Source organism: Oryctolagus cuniculus, chromosome 15 (genome assembly GCF_051225735.1).
Source record: "Oryctolagus cuniculus isolate XC-2025 breed Fujian yellow rabbit chromosome 15, ASM5122573v1, whole genome shotgun sequence".
NCBI lineage: Eukaryota > Metazoa > Chordata > Mammalia > Lagomorpha > Leporidae > Oryctolagus > Oryctolagus cuniculus.
The window spans coordinates 72,630,855-72,653,592 of record NC_142881.1 but is presented as its reverse complement, the minus strand read 5'-3'; the positions used below and the strand labels follow the sequence as shown (position 1 = coordinate 72,653,592).

The 22,738-nt window shown below is 40.0% G+C and overlaps 1 protein-coding gene across 8 annotated transcripts in view; it reads right to left on the bottom strand.

Moving 5' to 3' along the window:
• The window catches only part of NRG3 (neuregulin 3), a 1,154,964-nt gene that overhangs the window by 626,081 nt on the left and 506,145 nt on the right, over positions 1-22,738 (bottom strand). For all 8 annotated transcript variants that reach the window (XM_051832994.2, XM_051832996.2, XM_051833001.2 and 5 more), the window contains exon 2: positions 7,465-7,594. In XM_051832994.2, coding sequence (XP_051688954.2) covers positions 7,465-7,594 — 130 coding nt within the window. The remainder of the gene's footprint in view (positions 1-7,464; positions 7,595-22,738) is intronic.

Sequence of the window (22,738 nt, the reverse complement as noted above, 5' to 3'; positions counted from 1 at the left end):
TCCCTCTAGAGGGGAAGAACATATTCCTCTCCTTTGCCTTGTAATTTTACTTAAGTGTTACCTTTACTTTTCTACATGACTTCTTTGGGATATTAATTTTCATATTGTATTTAGTTTTCCTCTAGGTCACAATTTAATTTTATTTCTGATTTACCATATTCAAATCAAAATTAATTTTTTGTTCAGTTGTTTATATTTTTCTTCCCTTGGTTTCTGGTGTTGCTGTTGTTCACAAGATCCTTTCAGCTGTTAACAAAAATCATTGTGTTTATTATTTTCCTTGGACCTTATTTTTTTAATAATGTTTTAATTCATTGAGAACTTTGGTTGTAGAGAGACAAATACATACTTTTGATATTTTATATCTCATAGCCAACAATTTATTGAATAATCTGTCATTTTCCTTTATGTTTATGAATGTGTGTTTCTTCTACATCAAGAACTACCATATACCAGGATCTGTTTTCACTGATTAGCATGTGGAAAATTTATGACATTTAATCTCTTAAATGCAAAAAATCAATCTTCTCTATTTATTACCTTTTAAAATTCCTTTTAAGACCTTGGGATTCCTTTTAAATTTGATTAATTGGCTTTTTATTTTTAAATATTAACTTGCAATACTTACATATTTTATGGAGTACAATGCAATATAATTCAATACATGTTTACAGCATAAAGTCATCAAATCAGTAATCAGCATCATTAACATTTCCATTCCCTTATATTTTATTTACATTTGGAGTCTAGCAGCTCTTCAATTCCTGTTGTTTTTTTAAAGAGAGGTAGAGGCAGAGAGAGAGATCTTCCATCCACTGATTCATTCCCCGAATGGCTGCAACGGCAGGAGCTGGACCCATCCAAAGCCAGGAGTCAGCAGCTTCTTCTAGATCTCCCACATCGGTGCAGGTGCCCAGGAACTCAGACCATCTTCCACTGCTTTTCCAGGCCCGTTAGCAGGGAGCTAGATTGGAAGTGAAGCAGCTGGGACCTGAACTGGTGCCCATATGGGAATGCCAGCACTGCAGGCAGTGGTTTTACCTGTTACGCCTCAGCAGCAGACCCAATTCCTTTTCTTTATAGCATGCCTTTTGAAGAAATATAGTCACCTCACTATGCTGTGGAGCACTATAACTTAATACCTTTAATTACGTTTGGGTATTAATTATCCAATCTCCTTTTATTCCACTTTCTTCTTTTCCTTCCCTATAGTAATCAGTAATTTATTTTTTTTCCTCTAAAATTAAGCTTTTTAGGTTTCACATGTAAAACCATGTGGCATTTATCTTTCTGTGCCTGGCTTATTTCACTTATTAATCTCCAGTATTATCAATTCTGCCAGAAGCAACTGGATACAATTCTTTTCAGGAGTAAAGAATATTTCATTCACACATGAACCATCGTTTCTTTATCTGCCAATGGACATCCCCATTGATTCCATGTCTGCCTTGGCTGTTGTAAAAACATGACAGTGCATGTATGTCTTTGATCAAATGATTTCATTTCCTTTGAATATGTACCCAGAAGGGAGACAGCTGTGTCATATGGTAGATCTAATTTTAGTTTTTTGAAGAACTACCATACTTTTCTCCATAATGGAAGTACCATTTTGCATTGCACAAACAGTATATATTCTTTCTCCACATCCTTGCAGTATTTAATTTTGTCTTTTTTTGTTAATAGCTGTGCTAACTGGAGTGACAAGGAATGTCATTGTGGTTTTTATTAAAATTGCCCTGATGCTATAATATTGAGCATTTTATTTCATAGAGTTGGCTATTCAGATTTCTTCTTTTGAGAAACGTCTATTCAGATCTTTTCCCCATTTTAACTGAATTGTTTGTTTTCTTGTTGCTGCATTCTTCAAGTTCCTTACATATTAATCCTTTTCCAGCTGAATACTTTGAAGATATATTCTCTGATTCTATGTGTTGTCTCTTCGTTCAGCTAAATGTTCCCTTCACTGTGCAGAAAAGCCTTAGTTTGATAAGAATGCCATTTGTCTAATTTTGCTTTTGTTTCTTGTGCTTTTGGGGATCTAGCCAAAAAAATCATTGCCTACACTGATATCTTGAATTGTTTCCCCTGTGCGTTCTTCTAGTAGTTTCTTAGTTTCTGGTATTACCAATTTTTTTAATTGAAAATACATAAAATAATGAAAACATAACAAAGAGAAAAAGCATGACATCCCTCCCTCCCCCAACACCACTAGTTTTTCCTGAGATTAACATGGTCTTTTCCTGAACACACGTTAGGATCTTGCACTGGGTGCTCTGGAAGTTTGGTTGCTATTCTTGACCAGGAAACAGGAATGTGTCAGAGGACAGCTTGTTTATCCAACAAAGAAAAAGACCTGATAGAGTTTATCACAGGATTCCTATATTTTTAACATTTTATATCCGAATAGTTTTAACTTTACAAAAGAAAAGCTGTGAGGTAATGATACAAAAGATCCCTATCTTTAAAAGTTTATTTATTTTTAATGTAAGAGTGGGAATAAGAGAGGGAGGAGACAGACAGTTCGGCACATGCTCACTTGGACTTACCTCCAATGGTAGAGCTAGAAATGTGCCAGGGGATTCTAATTCAATCTTATCAAGGTAGCATGTACCAATGCCATCTTACTTGTTAAAGTGATCAGTTTAAGTACATAATTGACAAAAAGATAGGTTAGGTGTCAAAGAGATTACACAAATAAGACCAATGTCTGCAAATAATAAAGGATAGAATTAAAAGGGAGAGAATGATCCTACAGGGAAACAGGCTACATAGCAGACTCATAGAATGGCAAATGCCCTAAACAGCACTTCAGCCTCAGAATCAGTCCTTAAGGCATTCGGATCTGGCTAAAAGGCCCATGAGAGTCTCACAGGCATGGAAAGCCAAGACACTGTGGCAAAAAAAACAAAAACAAAACAACAACAAAAAACAAACAAACAAACAAACACCTGAATGAAAGATCTTGGTGAATGAAATCCCAGAAGAAATGGGCCATCAGAGAAGGAGGAGGCACCTTTCTCTGAAGGGAAGAAGGAACTTCCACTTTGACTATGGCCTTGTCTAAATAAGATCAGAGTTGGTGATCTCAAGAGGCTTCCATAGCCTTGGCAGCTCTCAACAAGAGCCTCTGGTGATTACTGATGTCATAAATAAGAGTGTCAATTCTTAAATCAACAACAGGAGTCACTGTGCACCTGCTCCCCATGTAGGATCTCTGTCCTTAATGTGTTGTACTATGAGAATTAATGGTAAAACTACTACTTGAACAGTACTCTATATTTTGTGTGTCTGTGTGGGTGCAGTCTGTTGAAATCTTTACTTAGTATATACTAAGATGATTTGTATATAATGATAATTGAAAATGAATCTTGATGAAGAATGGGATGGGAGAGGGAGTGGGAGATGGGAGTGTTGTGGGTGGGAGGGAGGCTATGGGGGAAAAAGCCAGTATAATTTTAAAGTTGTACTTTGTAAATTTATACTTATTTAATAAAAAAAGTTTATTTATTTTTATTTAAAATTCACAGTTACATAAAGGGAGACAGAGTGAACTCTTCCATCTGCTGGTTCACTCCCCAAATGCCCCAAGCACTAGGGCTGGTCCAGGCCAAGGCCAGGAGCCTAGAAATCAATCTAGGTCTCCCACATGGGTGGCAAAGTTACCCAAGTACTTGAACCATTGCTGCCTGCCATTCAGGGTGCACATTAGCAAGAAGCTGGACTGGAAGCAGAGTAGCTGGTATTCAAAACAAGTACATCAGTAAGGATAAGGGCTTCCTGAGTGGTAGTTTAACTGCTGTGCCACAATACCCACCTCCAATTTGCTTTTTAATCTAGAAAATACAATCTTAATTTCTCTTGGACTTGGTTGTATAATTTTTAGACAAAAAAAATCTAGTAAGCTGTATTCAATTCCATGGCTTTATGTCACTGCTCCCATCTGCTAAATGGTGTCATATTGAACTGTAAATGCAATCCAGTAAGTAACAGGTCACAAAGATGCCTCTGGTAGCATGTCTGTCATTTATAAAGTGCTTTGCTTTCTTTGCATTATCTCTAACGATGAAATATTCCACTTCTACAAACACATTAGAAACTGCAGTGCCATTTAATTCTTGCATTCATTTCTGTATGTATTTATTCAACAGTATCTTGGTGATACGAGGTACTCAATAAACATTTGTTGAATGGGAGAAGAATGAAGAAACACACTACTTAAGGAGAGTGCTGTACAAAATGGCTCACTATTAATATAACTGCATTGGAATTTTTTTAAGTGGCTGATGCAGGAACAAATACAAGCCTTTTATTCACAGGAAAGCCTGGGAGATGAATAGTGGGCACATGTGATGTGTGATTTATTTATACACACTAGTAGGAGATTTATAGACATCTATTAACCTACTAGAGTTCCAACTCTGTCTTAGGGCTGGTCTTTTGTCATGATTAGCTGTGTTGTCACTCTATGTTAAATAACAGGTTGTCTGTACTGAAATATGCAAGAAATATGAAGACAGAAGGCCAAAATTATTATACATGCACCCTGGTCCAGTTAAACCATAGACATATCTCTTCTTGTGTGTGTTAAAAAAATAGACATATGTACAAAAGCAAAGGATATTATTCTCTCCAGATCTGAGACCCACTGTTATGGGCTGAGTTGTGTCACCCTCCCAAAAATCCATATGCTGAAGTACTAACCTGTACCACAGGAAGTGAATATATTAGGAGAGTATATTGATTCCCCTAAAAAGGGGAATTAAGCTCATTAGAGTATGCTCTAACCCAACATAGATTATGTCCTTGTACAAATAGGAAATGTAGAGACAGGCATGGTGGCACTGGGGCTAAGCTGCAACTTGAAACACCTGCGTCCCCTATAAGAGTGCCTGAGATTGAGTTCCACTTCTGCTTCCCATCCAACTTCCTGCTAACGTATCCCAGGAGGAAGCAGACAATGGCTCAGTTTCTTGGGTCTCTGTCACCCATGTGGAAGATACAGATGGAGTTTCTGGATCTTGGCTTTGGTCTGTCCCATCCTTGGCTACTGTGGGCCTTTGGGGAGTGATCCAGTGGTTGGACAGACCTCTCTTTCTCTTTGTCTACCTTTCAAATAAATAGAAATAATTAAATATTTTAAAAGAGGAGGAAATGTTGGCCCAGGCACCTTCCGAGGAAACATGATGAGAAGAAACAGAGAGAAGATGACCACCTATAAGCCAAGGAGAGAGGTCTCAGAAGAAACCAGCCCTGACCTGCAGGACTATGAGAAAATAAATTTCTGTTATTATGTCGCACAGTTGACCAGGCTTTGTTCTGGTAGCTGTAGAAACCATATATGCCCAAGAAATCAGTAAAAGACATAGTGAGATAATATGTTGAAAACAAACAAAAATTATGTTGTTCCTTGCTACTACTCAGTCTGAGAAAAGATGAATCCTATCAACCTGCACGTCGTGACGGGGTCTGAGCCGATCCTTTCTTGGGATAAAACATAAGCAAAGAAAGTCACTGCTTTAGCTGATAACGTTTGATTCCTCCCTTCTTCAATGGATTAGGAACTGAAACTTAATTGATTGCCCACTGTATGTTGTCTGTGGCTCTAACAACAGACCTGGGACTGAGTAAAGTTTAAAGAGGTGAATTTGACTCATGTTTCTGATGTTATGAAGTCCAGACTGTATGGTGCCAGCACCCTGGTGCATCACAAGATAGAGAAGTGGCAAGAGCCCGGCCGCATGCACACAGTGCGTGTTTGTTAGCAAGAAAGCCAAAGGCTCCAGGGGAGGTGGGGAAATGTTCCTTGTGTAACCACTCGTTCTGCTCAGAGCCAACCTAACCACACCAGACCTAGCTCATTCACAGGAGACAACATTCACCATTCACATACCACCTACGTGCCTTCTACAAGGCCTTACCTCTTACAGGTATGACCATCTCCACATCACCTCACTGGGGACCAAGCTCCAGCACAGGAACCTCTGGGAGATGTGACCACCCATGTTCAAACCACAGCGTCCACTTGTATGCAATGACCCCCATTAGACTGGGTGAGGTAAATTCCACATTTTGTTAAGTTGCCCAACGGCCTCGGACACACATCCAGCTTTTCCAGGATTTTCTCTTGAGGTCTTAAAATCATTGTGTGCTTACTACCTGTGCCCTTTCACATAGGCTAAGTAAAGCCATAGGAAAGAAATGTGGAAAGGAGCAATCCCCACTCCTCTTTGTCCTGAACCCAAGTTCACCAGGGATAGGAACAGGCTGCAAATGTTCTAACAGGTAAATGTCCGAGCACTGCCGAACTCCCAGGGTGGGAAGAGATCACAGCTCTGTCATCCTGACACAGCACATACCGTAGCTTCTACAGAGACCTGCTACGTCCTTCATCAGTCTTTCCAAAGCTGTGCTATAGTCCGCTGTGGCAAGATGTCCACTCTGTGGACTGAACGCTGGCTCGTAAGTCAGGCAGGATCTGCTGTCATGTTCTAAATTCATAACTCTAAGATACATTTCTCTGTACCATCTTAATAAAATAACATGGGAATAAAGTTTTATAATAGCAATAGAGAGGAAAAAAGTCGTAATTTTCCATGCTTCACAATTCGGAATAATTAATTTAATAACGGTGTCATATGAGAGGAGTAAATAAAGAGAAGGAAAGGGGTGTGGATATAGATGATCATTGAAGCATGCACAATTGCAAGGAAAAACAAATTACCAGGGTAGTGCTGGAAATAAAAGCTCCGTAGGAAATATGTTTGAATGCTAATTTGATTCTTCTGTTGGGCCTTAAAGCTGCAGTGGGTACAAATGCACTATTTATCTCCACTTTTTTATTTTTATTTTTAGCAGTTATATAACCTCAGGTCTCTAAAAACCAATTAAACACCTTCTTCATCTCTACCAGGACTTTTCCCTAAGTAGTTCTCTACCTAGACTGTAACAAGTCTATGATTTCATTTATTACATCTTGCTGAAGACTGCTTCACAATCAGACGTGTTAAAAAAACACTGAAATGAACACAGAAGGGCAGAATCAACTGGACACAGTTACAGTCTCTGGAGTTCGGTTCCAGAAAACACCAAGACTCTAGATTTTATACGAGCAATATGCTTCTCTTGCCACTTGTTCTGAGATTGTAAAACATGGATTAGTTCTGAGTACCAGGATTACACGTATGCGTACATCTCATGCCATAAACATAAGCTTCTAAAGTGAGCAAATCATTGTTTGCACTCAATTGGAAGATACAAAGGTAAATATCCTTTTATTTGACCAACTCCCTCATTTTCTCAAATAGTAGAGAGATACCAGTCTTCTTCTTATGTTAAAACTCAATTCTGCCATTAATACAGCTAGACCATGCAAATCAGACATTGTACACTCCCAAAGTTCCCCACCTCCCTCCACCTCCAGGCCTCACTGGGGGCCTGCCCTTGGGAGCGGCGGAAGTGGCTTACCGACAGTGTTTATGGGATCCGGTCAGGGTTTCGATCACAAAGCACTCGCCATCATTGAGACAGTATGCAAGGTCCTTGTCTCGGCAGGGCTTGAAGTGCTCCGACCGCTCAGTGGAGTATGTCGTCGTATCTGCCGAGGAAGGCACAGAGGGAAATGCTGTCAGCAGTGCACTCGGATGGCCAGTTCCTCCTGTGGCTGGCCCTGATCCGTGCACACACTCTAATCTTGGGGACCCCAGAGTCAGGACTTGACCCCACGTGGCACTGGTCAAGACCCACTGTATTCTACTGTCTTGTTTCCCCACGAGATTTTGCTTACTGGAATCACTCAAGAGAAGCCCCATTTAAGGACATGGGAACCATACAAGCTGAAGGATCCTGATTCAAACACCTCCAAATCTGTTTTCATTAATTTCAGTTGAACAAACATGCTGTATGAAGGATTGACATGTTCCCTTCCCTGTGTTGTTGCCAAATGTCATTAAACATCTGATCAGTGAATACTGTGATTGTTCCATGGAAACCAATGTCGGTTTGGGGTTTTTTTAGTTACAGCTATAATTGGCTAATAGCTAAGCCAATTAATCTTTCACTTTCTCCCTTTATTATGTAATTAAAATGCAAATGTTCCAAATTCTGAAACAGATTCTCAGATGTGAAGAATGTTTCCTGTAAATATTTAATCACATTGTTGCCATCTTTTAGCATTCTCTTAAATATGTATTTTTTAAATCATAATTACATTTTTAATTAAGCTATTTTTCTATACATGCCTCCCAAATATGAAGCTAATCATAAATATGTGCTATCTACAGGATGCACACTCTTACTACACAGAGACATTATTCTAGTTACAGAGTTTTAAGCGGCCAAAATATTAGCACCAATTCCTCAGTAGCATTCAAGAAAAATACATATACACTTAAGAAGTCACAGACACATAAATTGTTCAGCATTTAAGCTCTTAAGTTTCTTTTCATGGATCAAGATTAACTATAACACTAAACTGCAGGGCATATTAAACCAGCTTACTGATGGTCACAATGAGCTTCTTCCCTGCTTATCACTCAAGGTGATGAGAAAGTGATCATTCTTGTAAAGCAAACTCTATCCACCACCATTCAGGACCTTCAAGATCAAATTGACTCTCTAGTGGAAGTGGTTTTACAAAATCATAGAGGCTTAGACTTGCTTACTGCTGAACGGGGAGGTATGTGCTTGGCTTTACAGGAAAAATGCTGTTTTTATGCTAACAAGTCCGGCATTGTTCGCGATAAAATCAAGACACTTCAAGAAGATCTGGAGTGTCGTCGACGTGCCATGGCTGAAAATCCATTTTGGACGGGTTGGAATGGACTGCTTGTTAGGAAACTGGCGCAGTTGTAGCCAGGTGGCCGAATGGCCCAGCTACCTGAGCCAGGCTCCACCCCCATCCTAATGGGAAATTCCTGCTTCCCTGCCCGCCCTCAGGCAAAGTTTTAAAAGGGCCAGTTCCTGAACACGTGCTCTCTCTTGCCCCTTCGCTCCTGCTCTCTCTCTAGCCTCCTCCTCTGGTCTCTTGGCTCTGCTCTCCTCTCTCCTCTTCTCTGCTCTATCTCCTCTCCTTGCTAGCTCCTCTCCTCTCTGTTTCTCTCTTATACTCTCTTTCTCTCTTTTTCCTTCGCCGCCCCTTCACTCCGGTCTGTAGGTTGTTCCCCAATAAACCCTTTCCCTTAACAACAACAACAAAAAAGTGATCATTCTAAAAGGAAATCCACTCATGTCTCAATAGGATCTCCCTTGGGTATATTTCAAAATCTTTAGCACAGCAAAGAAGGACATGGACCACCTGTAATTTCGCCTGTCTCGTGTCTCCTGCCTACACTCCTCTCGTTGAACTTCAAACATACAACACAATTTCCAGCTCTTATTTTATTTCCTCCAAATTCCATGAACTGTTTTCACTGCTCCATCTTCTTGAGCCATTCTTCTTCTCTAGCCTTCTCTTTCCTGGAAGACACCCAGAAATCCTTTATACCTTAGAGGATCTTCTTTTTGTGTCTCCCTAGAATCTCTAATCATCTGCAGCACTGCACTTAGCTCTGCAGGTAATCCTTTGTTCACAAGTTTATTTGCCCTTTTAATCTGAGTTCCTTGAGGGCAGAGATTGAGGCTTGATCAGAACTGGTGTTACCTAAAAATGTCTTCACAACTCTCATCTCTTTAATATCACCAACCATTTCAATGCTACGGGTAACAGAAATGATCATTAAAGACTTCACTACAATCCTACAATATTGTATTATTTAAAGAATAATAATGATATTTTCTTTGAGACAAATCAACTCACTACAAGGGATAAGCATATTTTACATTATTTTTAGGATTCTCTAAGCTATGCAAAGAGGAATCCTTGGTACACAATTTATTTGTTTTTTTTTTTTTTGTTTTGTTTTGTTTTTTTGACAGGCAGAGTGGACAGTGAGAGAGAGAGACAGAGAGAAAGGTCTTCCTTTGCCGTTGGTTCACCCTCCAATGGCCGCCGCGGCCGGCGCGCTGCGGCCGGCGCACCGCGCTGATCCGATGGCAGGAGCCAGGAGCCAGGTGCTTTTCCTGGTCTCCCATGGGGTGCAGGGCCCAAGCACCTGGGCCATCCTCCACTGCACTCCCTGGCCACAGCAGAGGGCTGGCCTGGAAGAGGGGCAACCGGGACAGAATCCGGCGCCCCGACCGGGACTAGAACCCGGTGTGCCGGCGCCGCTAGGCGGAGGATTAGCCTAGTGAGCCGCGGCGCCGGCTTGTACACAATTTATGTCTGATACCTCTGTATTCTCCATGCCAGACTTTTGCATAGTCATTTTTTTTTATTTGACAGGTAAAGTTATAGACAGTGAAAGAGAGAGAGACAGAGAAAAAGGTCTTCCTTCTGTTGGTTCACTCCCTGAATGGCTGCCAAGGCCGGTGCTGTACCAATCTAAAGCCAGGAGCCGGGTGCTTCCTCCAGGTCTCCCACGTGGGTGCAGGGGCCCAAGCACCTGGGCCATCCTCCACTGCCTTCCCGGGCCACAGCAGAGAGCTGGACTGGAAGAGGAGCAACTGGGACTAGAACCCCACGCCCATATGGGATGCTGGCGCCGCAAGACGGAGGATTAACCAAGTGAGGCACGGCGCCAGCCCTGCATAGGCATTAATGTGGGTCTCTGATTTTCAGTAATCTCTTACAGTCAAATGTTAGACACATCAATATGTTAATTCATATCCATATTATTATTGTGGTATTCTTATTATTGATGAACATTGTACAAGTAATGCCCTCAGATTTACTCTTGTATTACTCATGTATCCTGAACTTTGGGGGGAAAAATGATTTTTATTATCCTCTTTTTTGGTGTTATAATGGGTTGAAAATGTATTTTTTCCCATTTTAAAATACATGCTTTTTAATAGTTTGGCATAAAATAATGGTCTTGGAAAACAGGCACATTTCCCAATTTCAGGACAATCTTCTCTACAATGAATATCTGTAATTCAAGACGGTGTGTGCTAAAGAGTCACATAGAATCAGCTTCTCCTTCTGTAGGGAATATTTAAAATTCAAGAGCTTCAGGCAAAAATTCAATATGAAATGACACACAGTTAACTGCTACTCTGATTGCTGAAGTATAGTAACTCATGATCAGCTAGTTAACTTTCCTTTAATTTCTTATTATCCATTTATTGATATTCACTGATCACTCCCTCTAAGAACAGCTTTTCATTAACATAACCTACAGCATAAAAAGTGAGATCCTTATTGTATAATCAGTCGTTCTAACAAGCTACAGACTCCAAGTGTAATACAATGGTAAGGCAATTACAATCAATTAATTTCCATCTGACAACTGCTGTCTCCAGTGGTTACCACCCTATCCTACAACTACTTTCCCATCATGCTGTCATCTATGAGCATATTACAGAGGATCAGAGATGCAAGTAAATTATTCTGCAAAAGTCTGCAGTGGGAAAATGCAGAGATACCAGGCTTAGCATGTACACAGGTTTTCTATTTCCATAGCAGAGAGAATCTCAAAATTAACATAAAATATGTATGCTTATCCCTCACAGTGACATGTCTAGTTTCAACAAAAACATTTTTTTTCATAATTAAATATCACAAACAGTGACAGGATATTGGATTTTATCCTCCTCTAAGTAGAAAAGCAAACAAACCTGTAATTAGCAATAAACTTGGAATCCTAGAATTTACAGATGCATTTCATTATGCATCATCCATAAAATCAGAGAGGCATTGGCAAGGTAACATAAACTCATTCTGAAGTCAAACTCTCAGCCTGAAGTCATCAGGATCAAGATGTGAATGGAAACACAGAAGCATCAATGAATCAGTAGACTGTGCTACCAACTCTTAAGACCACCTATTAGATCTATGTTGAATATTAATTAGTATAATGTCTCTAAGTCACTGTTAGTCACGCTTTCTATTATAATAAACATAAGCATTAGCCTATAATTATGGATGATATGCTCATGCATACAATCTGCTTTTAAATACACATAAATGTAATATATATGTCATATACAAACATATAGTTAATTGCCTAACATAAATATATTAAGCATATGAAATAGAACATAAATAAAATGAAAATCAAATATGAGGGATCTCATAAGTTAATGGAAAATGAATATTATGAACAAAGATTGAATTTTTTTTAAAAAATGTTATACCAGATGAAACTCACAGTCACTTCTTAAAACATGCCTGAACAGGATCTACTTTACGGCATTTAGAGAGTAATAAGATACAGGTCTGAAAAAAGCCTTATCAGAATAATATAAATTGTGCCAAAAATTAAGCAAAACAAACATCAATTTCATGGTGAAACCTGATTCTTTATAAAAAATTTTTGGGGACAATCCCTCTCCCCCCAAAATCACCAATTTACAAGTGACTAACTGGTTTTAAGAAGGGATAAGACGATGTTGCAGTTGAAGCACACATAGTTGGCAAGCAAGAAATTAATTCTGTTTATGCTCTAATTGAAGAAGACCAACAATTTACAACAGAAACAATAGCTAGCAATACAAACATCTCAATTGGTTCAGTTTACACAATCTAATTGGAAACTATGGATGTTTGCACAATCTAACTGGAGCAAGGAATGCCTAGGCTATTGAGCCCAGATAAGCTAGACAGAAACAAAGCTTACAATGGAAATTTGAAACAAATGCGATCAAGATCCTAAAGCATTTCTTGGAAGAATTGTAACAGGAAATTAAAGATGGCTTTAAAGACCCAACACAATCAAAGCACTGCCTACCAACAGAGTGATGTGGTCCAGTCAAAGCAGCAGTGGACAGAATCATGGTATTTTGCTTATTGACTTTCTAAAGGGCCAAGGAATGGCATCCTTTTAATATTGGAGATTTTTGAGGAATTTAGCCAAAGCTTTAGCAGACATACACCTGGGAAAACTTCCCCAGGGAGTCCTTCTTTACCACCACTGTGTTCCTGCTCACAGCTCTCCCCAGACAAGGGTGCCTTTCGCCAAGTGCTCTGATGGGAAATCATTAGGCATCCACCTTACAATGCTGATTTCTCCTTCTGACTTCTTTTTATTTCCTAATCTTACAAAGTCTTTAAAGGGCACTGATTTTTTTTTTCTGTCGGTTAATAATATAGAAACAATTGCCCTGACATGGTTAACTTCCCAGGACCCTTAGTACTTTAGGGATGGACCATCTGGCTGGCACCATCACTTACAAAAGTGCCTTGAATTTGATGGAACTTCTGTTGAGAAATACAGTTGATATTTTATACTTTTATCCTTCAATTCCTTTTTTCCTCTAACATTTTGAAGTCCCCTCAAATAAGGTGCAATTCTTTACTTTCTTACTATTCTCTCCGGCAAACCCAGTATGCTCTAATGTACCTAGCTGAGGGTTTTTTCTGAAGGGAAAACATGAGACATTTGTGAGAATGAGATAATGGATAAAATCTAACTCCAGACCATACAAATTATGGTCTTGAACAACCTTGGGGCATCACAGCAATCAGACAGAGAAGTCTCATCTGTGAATGTGTCCAACATTTCTGGAACCAGTTTATGTTTTTGCTTAAAAACTACACTAGTTTTTAAAATACACTAAGCTGACTAAAGTATACAGAACTATTTTGTCATGTCATTCATCAAATTTCTCTTTCTAGGAATGAAACTGGGAAAATAAATTTGTTATAGTTGTCTTCAAAACATTATTTGGATGAAGATTCAGGTGAATTAAAGAAAGAGGGCCCTAACATTTCCGTGAATTCCTCTGTGTCTGTTAAGGCTATTCATTTACTTTAAAATGTTATTTTATTTGAGAAGCAGAGAGACATAGATAAAAGAGAAAGAAAACTCCCGCCCACTGTTTCACTCTCTAAATGCCCTCAATAGTAAGGTCTGGGTCCAGCCAAAGCCAGGAGCTGGGAATCAATCCAGCTCTCCCACAAGGGTGGCAAGGAACCCAACAACTTGAGCCATCATGCTGTCTCCCATGGTTCATATTACTAGAGATCAGGAATATTATTAATATCATATTACTAGGAATCAGGAGCGGGGGCTAGAAATCAAACCCAGCCACTCTATTATTAGACACAAGCATTTTACTCACTAGACCAAAGATCTGCCCCTCAAGACACTTCTTTCTGTTACCTCGCAAAAAAGGCTGCCTCATTATTAGACTTCATTCTCTACTGCACCAGCTTGTGGGTCTCCAATCGCCTGGGCCATGAGCTCTTGTGGAGCTGTGCAGGTCTTCCTATCTCCCATTCATGATCTTATAAACGACCTGGCATGTATCTGCACACAATAGACATTTACAGAATGAAGACCTTTTTATTCTTAACCATTTTTCTAAATTTCCATGTTGAAAAGTGTGTCTGTTTTTGCTATAATCATAAAGGTAAAAACTCTATTTAAACACTTCTAGGAAGTGAATATATATTTCATTAGAGGTTAGGACATGAGAAGAATACCAAAAACCAAGTTTGGTAATGTTTATAGAATTGGATGAAAAGATAAAAAGTTTAACTCTTCAGCATGGAAGGTAAGGGAGGAGAAAACAAGAACAAAACAAAAAATAAGACAGAATTGCTAAAGGAATGCTAGACTTAAGATGAGCAGAGAGGGTGCTAATGAAGGGCTTCCAGGCATGACGACCAAAGGCCAAGGGTTCAACCCAACGGAACGTGGCTGCTGCCCAGGGGAACAGTGCCTGAACACGTGCTATAGGCAGCTTAATGTGTTTTCTTACTTCTTATGATTTTTGGTCTCTGTGCCTGGGGAGGTCATGGAGAGCGCTTTGCTTTTCACTTTTGTCTTCTTTCCACTCCACATAGCATACATAGTAAGCAATCAGTACAGTAATTATACGCACAGTGGGAGGTGGTAGTAGTTAATCCATTAAAGGCAAAATGGGAAGAAAATGCGAGGTTAGAAGACTGAAATCCCTGCAGACTTTGTGGTGAAAGTAAATTTATTAATGAATTAAAATGATGACTTTTTTTTCCCTTAAGTACTGAGTTGTACTGGAATGTTACTTACGGAGGTTTTCTATGTTGCCAGCACAATGCTGCATACTGTGGGGATACATTTTTGTTGCTGGAACAAGAGTGCTGCTAAATTAGCTATCACAAATAATAACTGCAGTAGATAGTCAAAGAAAGGAGAGCGTAATTCAGGCCATAGTTATCTCTGAAGGCATCCCAAAGGGTTGGCGTTAGAGTTGAGTTTTAAATATATATGATTTAATTGGCACCAGAAAATGAATTCCGCATAGGGAGAGCAAGATTACCTATCAAAGGACAATGACAAAGCACAAAGAAGACCCCGTATAAATGCTTCACACTCCTGGTTTGCAAATTTCCGACTTCTCCAACTGTTTTTCCTTCCTCCACTGAGCTCATGAGATAAAATTCTATAAGAAAAGTTAAGAATCTGGCAATCTAATCTAAAAGCTTTTAGGATTGGTAAAATACCTTCCCAGGTCAGAAGTCATTTAAATTTGGTTGTCATTGACTTCTGAAGCCTCTTCTCTGGGGACAGTGTCAATGAATCCTGCTGACATCCATTAAAATTCCCATTTCAATCTGCCACTTATTGGGCACCCAGAGAGGAGCACTGGCGTGAGACTGAGCTATAAAATATTTAATGGTCAAAGAAAATAGCAATAAGAATGCAGTTGCGTTTGAAAGGGAAACAAACCATTTCTCAGCTAGCAAAAGGCAAAGACAGTTTTCTCCCTGCTGCCAGAGATCAGGCAACTGCCCATTTTGCTGGCATGAAAGAAATAGGGGAGTGTTGGGCAAGGAATTTAAAAGTTTGATTGAGTCATGGGGTTGCTGTGAGGACTGACAGTTCTTGATATATCCCAGAGCCACCAATTCTTGAAGCCAATGTAGAGAGGCCCTTGTTAAATCTGCATGACTTACCTGTCACCTGAAAGTATGAAATATTGCTTTTAACCCTGTTCCAGCTTCAATAAACCTTCATGGGACATAGCTCGGTCAATGGAAATGTGTTTATTTGGCAACTGCAGAGTATACTCTGAACCTGAATGTGTTTCCTTGTACATGTGTGCAAACATCCACATACACAAACTTCTTTCAAGTATAATACTAATAGTAACTATCACAGTCCCTGCAGCCCTTGGCAAGTGCAAGACTCTGTGTTATAAGCTTCATTGGCACTATCTCTACATCCCAAATCACCTCGTGGAAATGGTCCATTTCACTTTCCCATCTTGTAAAACTCTCCAACGTATCTGACATTCTGATATTGTTCTAACTTTTTTTTAAAGATTTACTTATTTAATTGAAAGGCAGAGTTACAGAAAGAGAGAGAGGAGAGAGAAACTTCTAGTTCACTTCCCAAATGACTGCTACACCCAGGGTGGATCAGGCCAATGCCAAGAGCCGGGAACTTCATTCAGTCTCCCACATAGGTGGCTTGGGGCCCGAGTACTTGCAGCAACTTCTGCTCCTTTTCAGGTGCATTAGCAGGAAACTGAATCAGAAGAATAGCAGCTGGGACTCACGTTGGCACTCCAATATGAGGTGCTGGTGCTACAAGCAGAAGTTTAACCCAGTGAGCCACAACGACAACCCCAACATCTGAAATTCTTAATCACTCCTGCCTTCATACAACAGCAACAAAAAACACTTTCATCAGCCTATAGGTTATCATATATTCTTTTTTTTTAAAGATTTATTTATTTATTTGAAAGTCAGAGTTACACAGAAAGAGGAGAGGCAGAGAGAGAGAAAGGTCTTCCGTCCAATGGTTCACTCCCCAGATGGCCGTTCCGGCCAGAGCTGCACCGATCCAAAGCCAGGAGCCAAGAGCCTTTTCCAGGTCTCCCACGCGAGTGCAGGGGCCCAAGGACTTGAGTCACCCTCCACTGCCCTCCCAGGTCATAGCAGAGAGCTGGATTGGAAGAGGAGCAGCCAGGACTAGAAACTGTGCCCACACGGGATGCTGGTGGTTCAGGCTAGGGTGTTAACCCGCTGCACCACAGCGCCAGCCCCATCATATATTCTTGATTTTTCTTTTTCTTTCACATTGCCACCTCAGTCTGATCTAATCTATATTTAGATGCCCTATTACTAAAAAGCAGCTGACATTGTGATGTTGTGCTAAGCATTTTCCTTTGGCTACCTCTTTTGATCTTAAAATAATACTGTGACTTTGTGTTATTAATTATTATTCTACTTTACAAATGAAGAAACCAAGCCCTGGCCCAATTTCTCAAGGCTCTTTCTGGATTCAAACCAGTAGAGCTTGATACGGTCTCTTCTACTGCCTTCCACAAGTCATCTTCTTAATCCTGTTCTTTCCTCACTTGAACGTATTCCCCAAGAGAATAGCACCCTCAGTACAGTCCTCAAACCAGCAGTATCAGAGTCATCTGCCAGTGAGCACTTTAGAAACATGAATGTGTGGACCCCATCTCAGATCTTCTGCCCAGAAACCCTGGAGGTGGCTCCTGGATGCACTTTAGAAAGGTATTAGGGTACTTTGCATACACCCTAAACTCAAAACCGAATGCCCTAGGTGATCCTATTTGTTCTCATCTAAATGCCAATAACTCTCAAATGTACACATCTAGTTTATGGGTTTCTCTGAATTCCAGCCTGCCTGATTCCTAATGGCCATTCCAAAGGTACCTCTAAATTAACTTAGAGTCAGCTGAACTCTCGCTCTACCTCCACACACCTATTCTTCCTTCAAGATGCCCAGTCTCAGCTAATGTGACACCCACAACCGCACTGTGCAGACCAGAAGACAAACAGCCATCCTTCCCTTGATCCCCCATCTCTTGATTCCACCTCTTACATGGCTTTTAAATCCACTACTTAATTTCCTTCCCATCCTCCCTGGGGCAACCCCTTCGAGCCCTGCTTACACACATGCTTTCCAACATCAAGTGAATTAGCCCCTTTAAGATCAGTTTGCATCAATACCTGCAAAAAAATACTCTCTGCCCTCACCCCATCCTGCTCCTTGCCCTCCAATGTCAGTTCTCAGACCACGATGGTTCAAATGCTGCAGGTCCCTTGAGGCCTTTGCACATGTTCCCCTTTGCAGGGGGTAGAGGTTGACCCTCTATCCTATGCATCCTTACAGTCAGCTATAGATACACAGAAAATGAGACAGAGAAAATTTTAGCAACACAATGATAAGTGCCCACTCAATATATATATATATATATATATAATATCATATATTACATATAAATCTATTCTTTACAAAATCCTCTGTCTTGCCAGGTGGGGTATTTCTTCTCTTGGGCCCTGTCTATCTTTAGTTAAAGGCCCTATCCTGGTCACTTTCCTCTCTGTGTTCCATTCTTTAAAGCAAAGGCATTGTTACTGCTACTCATAGTCTTGAAGCATAGATAACATGCAGGTGTGGGAAGCTGAGCCTTTGAGCTGATTTATCAGAGTTTAACAAAAATGAACCACACCAAAGAGGATATCCTCAGATTTGTTATGAGAAATGATAGCTTTCACTATTTTCATCTCATTTTCCATTGATTATAAGCTTCCAGAAGACATGAACATGTGTTTTGTGTATTTGTGTGTGTGCACATGTGTTTGCACACATGGTGTGGTGGATGTATTCCTGATAAGAAAACCATTTTCTACTAAATAGTCAGTGAATCTTTATTAAATGAGTACCTGTCATACTAACCCTGAGGTCTGATTTTTTTTCCTAATAGATTTTTTCAATATTTCCCTAACAATTGTAACGTGGAAAACTTGCACAAATTTGTATGTAACAAAGCCTATAAAAATGAAAATGGCAGATTGAATAGTAATCTAATCTTTGTATGACAGAGGAGGAAAAGTTTGGTGCCATGATTTCTCTCTTCATTGGTGTTAGACTTAAATCAGTTGAAATGTATTTCCGTACCACAATTTAAGCTTCAGTAAAAATTTGCTTGATTAAAAAAAACAAACAAACAAACAAACAAACAAAAACAAGGAGATTTTTAGTTACCTACAGAGACTTAGTTCCATCTAACAGAAGAGCCTTGTTAGGGAGTTTGAACTGTGAGCTGAATACCCCATAGGATGAGTTAATCCTTGGTTATGTGGGGCTACCTCATAGATTGGATGCTATGAAGAAGGGGCCAGCATTTAGGCATAGTGGGTAGAGCCGCTGCCTGCAATGCCAGCATCTCAAATGGGCACCAATTTGTGTTCTGGCCACTCCACTTCCCATCCAGCTCCATGCTAACGGGCCTGGGAAAGCAGCAGAGGACTGTTCCAGTGCTTGAGCCCCTGCATCCACACGGGATACCTGGAAGAAATCCTGGCTCCTGGCTTTGCACCAGCCCAGCTCCGGTGTTGATACCATTTGGGGAGTGAACCAGTGGATGTAAGCTCACTCTAGCTCTCTCTCGCTCTAGCTCTCTCTCCTCTCTCTGTAACTCTGCCTTTATATAAATAAATATTTTTTTTTAAAAAAAAAAGGAGAAATAGCATGGCCATGAAGTAGCTTAAAAATCCAGGATACAATAGGACTACAGTAGAGTTTGTTCCTGACACAGAAGCAGCAGTCATGTACACTGTGACTTGTCTCTGGGTCCCAACAAAGTCACAGAGCAGTCTAGTTGAATACAGTGTGTGCTCATAGGGAAATGTCATGGTCTGGCTGCCAGAAGAACCATTTTCCACTATTTTGCATGATACCTTATGTACACTGAGCAGCAGTATGGACACTGAAAGCCACTATCTTTAGCTGAGGAAAGTACACAGCCATTTGTAGAGGACTGGCTGACCCTGAACTCCAAGCTCTTGAGCCTGTGTGCACTGGGTCCCTTTTACGCATCTCCAGTGCAGTGGGAGCTCCTCTCTCAGACTTTAGTCTGTGCCTATTTGCTGAGTCAGGTGCCATGGGGGAGGGCAGAAAGGATTTCAACAAGGTGTCACCGTAGACTGAATTGCCCAGCTCTCTTTCTTCTTAACCATTTTTCCTAAACAACCTTATAATTGAGACTTGATGCCCCACTTTAAGAACGGCTTTAAAAATAGAAAGCTGACCATGCTGTGGACAATGTTTCTTATTTGGACATCTTTATTTTCAAGATGAGTTCATGTGACATAAAAGGCTGAAAGGCCCCTGTTCTTGAAGTAACAGCTTCTGTCTGGTATCCCTGCATCTGACAATTGGGTTCTATGATCAATAACTGACACACCCACCTCAACAGCACAGCTGAGCTCTCTTCACTCAGTATGCAAATATCCACTGTGTCTTTATCATGCAAAATTAACAAGCATTCTGCAATTCCCCACACTGGGCAAACAGAGAAGCTTCCAGGGGATTGTGGCTCCCTGAGGCTCCCAAAAGTGGAATACACTGGATTCCTTTAAGGTTCTATAAAATCAAATATAATTTTTCTCTTACTTTGAATGCACAGCTATTTGCCTCCGATGGACACCAAAAATTTTAATTAAGATTTATGAGAGTTATAAGCTGCCACCAGTCTTCCTCAACTCCTAAGGTTAGAAGTAGCTGTAAGTGCTCATTTAAGTGGAAACATTAATTAAAAGATAACTTTATTTTGGTGCAAAAAATTGATATTCATGCCTAGATGTCTTATAGCAAATATTTTCCAAAAACTTTTTGAAAGCCTCTGCTACAATGAATCACCTGAATTGTAACTTCACTGCCTACATGCTTGCTCTCTACCCTCTCCCCAGTCAGACAGGGAAATCCTGAATACCTGGCAAGGCCATCGGTGTAGCCTCATAATTTATCTCAGGCCTGACAAATAGTGGATGCCCAATATATGCCTTCTGAGTGAATAAGTATCTTAATGGCTATAACAATGATGAAGATACCAACATCACAGGCACCCACATATCTTCAGCAAGATAAGATAAACACCATCTTGTAGCTCCATATCAGCAATCATCTTTTTGGAGATAAACAATGAAAAATCTGTTTGTGCTTCTATAAATGGACCTGAGGCTCACTAAAAATCAAGTTCATTTTTGAAATGTTCATTGGTTTCATGTGAAAAATACACTATATGCTTTGTATAAGCATTTATATATTTATTTATTGAAGAACTTTCTTTCTTTCTTTCTTTCTTTCTTTTTGTTTCTTTTTTTTTTTTTTTTTTTTTTTTTTTGACAGGCAGAGTGGACAGTGAAAGAGAGAGACAGAGAGAAACGTCTTCCTTTGCCGTTGGTTCACCCTCCAATAGCCGCCGCTGCGGCCGGTGCACCGCGCTGATCCGATGGCAGAAGCCAGGTATTTATCCTGGTCTCCCATGGGGTGCAGGGCCCAAGCCTTGGGCCATCCTCCACTGCACTCCCGGGCCACAGCAGAGAGCTGGCCTGGAAGAGGGGCAACCAGGACAGAATCCGGCGCCCCGACCAGGACTAGAACCTGGTGTGCCGGCGCCTCAAGGCGGAGGATTAGCCTAGTGAGCTGTGGTGCCGGCCTATGAACTTTCTTCTACACTCAATTTTTTTTTTTGTTTGGAAAGTATTTGTGGCAGTGACATTCAAAATATTGAATAGGCGTATGGAAATGACAGGACTAATGGGAATAAAACTGTGTGCACCTGTAACAATAAATCAAGGTGCTGAAGACCCCCTTGTGGGGCCAGATATAAACCTTGGCTTCTGGATTCATTGTGATGACATTTCAGAACCGTAGGGGAGGTCGTTCAGAGTGGCACAGGGAGGCATCACTCACGCAGAATTGAGCAGTGGATATTGACTGACTGGAACTAAAATCATTTCAATATTTTACAGCCAATTCAATTAATGAAGCACACTGCTATCTACCAGCTCTTCTTATAGTCTAAATTTGCCTTACTACTTTTAGTTTTAACAATTCAAACCACAGAATCTTGGAATTAGAGGCTTTAGAAGTCAACATAGGACAATAATGGTTGGCAGATATATCTATTAATCAGATATAAAAACTACTTCATTTTACAGAAGAGAAACTGGGTCTGGAAAAGACAATGCAATGTTCCTAAGAGTTCATAGTTTAACAATGGGAAGCCAGGAAGCCCCCAACTTCGTAATGAACATTCTAGAGAATTCTGCAGTTCCACTTGGGCTGAAATGTGGTGTTTGTTCATATATGTGAGTGCCTTGTTGAAAACATCCTATTAGTTATTCTAGGCCAAGAAAAAGTAAGGAAAATTAGCAGACATTTTTACATAATCCATTCACTTTTGCCCATCCATCCAGCATCCACCTTTCTAGAACATAAAAAAAAAAAAAAAGTGCAAGACTGGGATTGGGAGAGGGAGGTAGGTACTAAAATAAAACAAAGACAATGATTCATAGAAGGAATTTCTATTACTTTCTCCCAAATATCCTTTTCATTCTATTATGGTTTTGAAATAATTTCTACATATTGATATGATCCTCAAAATTCCTTCATAAAAATAAACATCACTCACTTTAGTTTAAATCTTATTTTCCCCTTATTTGGATCTTTTATTTTACTATTCAGAAACCCAACCACTTACTTCTCTTAATTACACATGTATATGGATGCTAACAGAACTATTATTAAAAGCAGTCAAAAAGTAGAAGTGATTAAAGTGTCCATCAAGTGATGAATGGACAAAAAACATAGTATAATCACATGGCATATCCATAATATGACTATTATTAATATATATTATGTTTTTATGGACTGATACAGGCTGTGGCATGAGTGAATGTCGAAGCCATTATCATTAGTGAATGAAGGTTGATATAAGACTGTATGAGAGG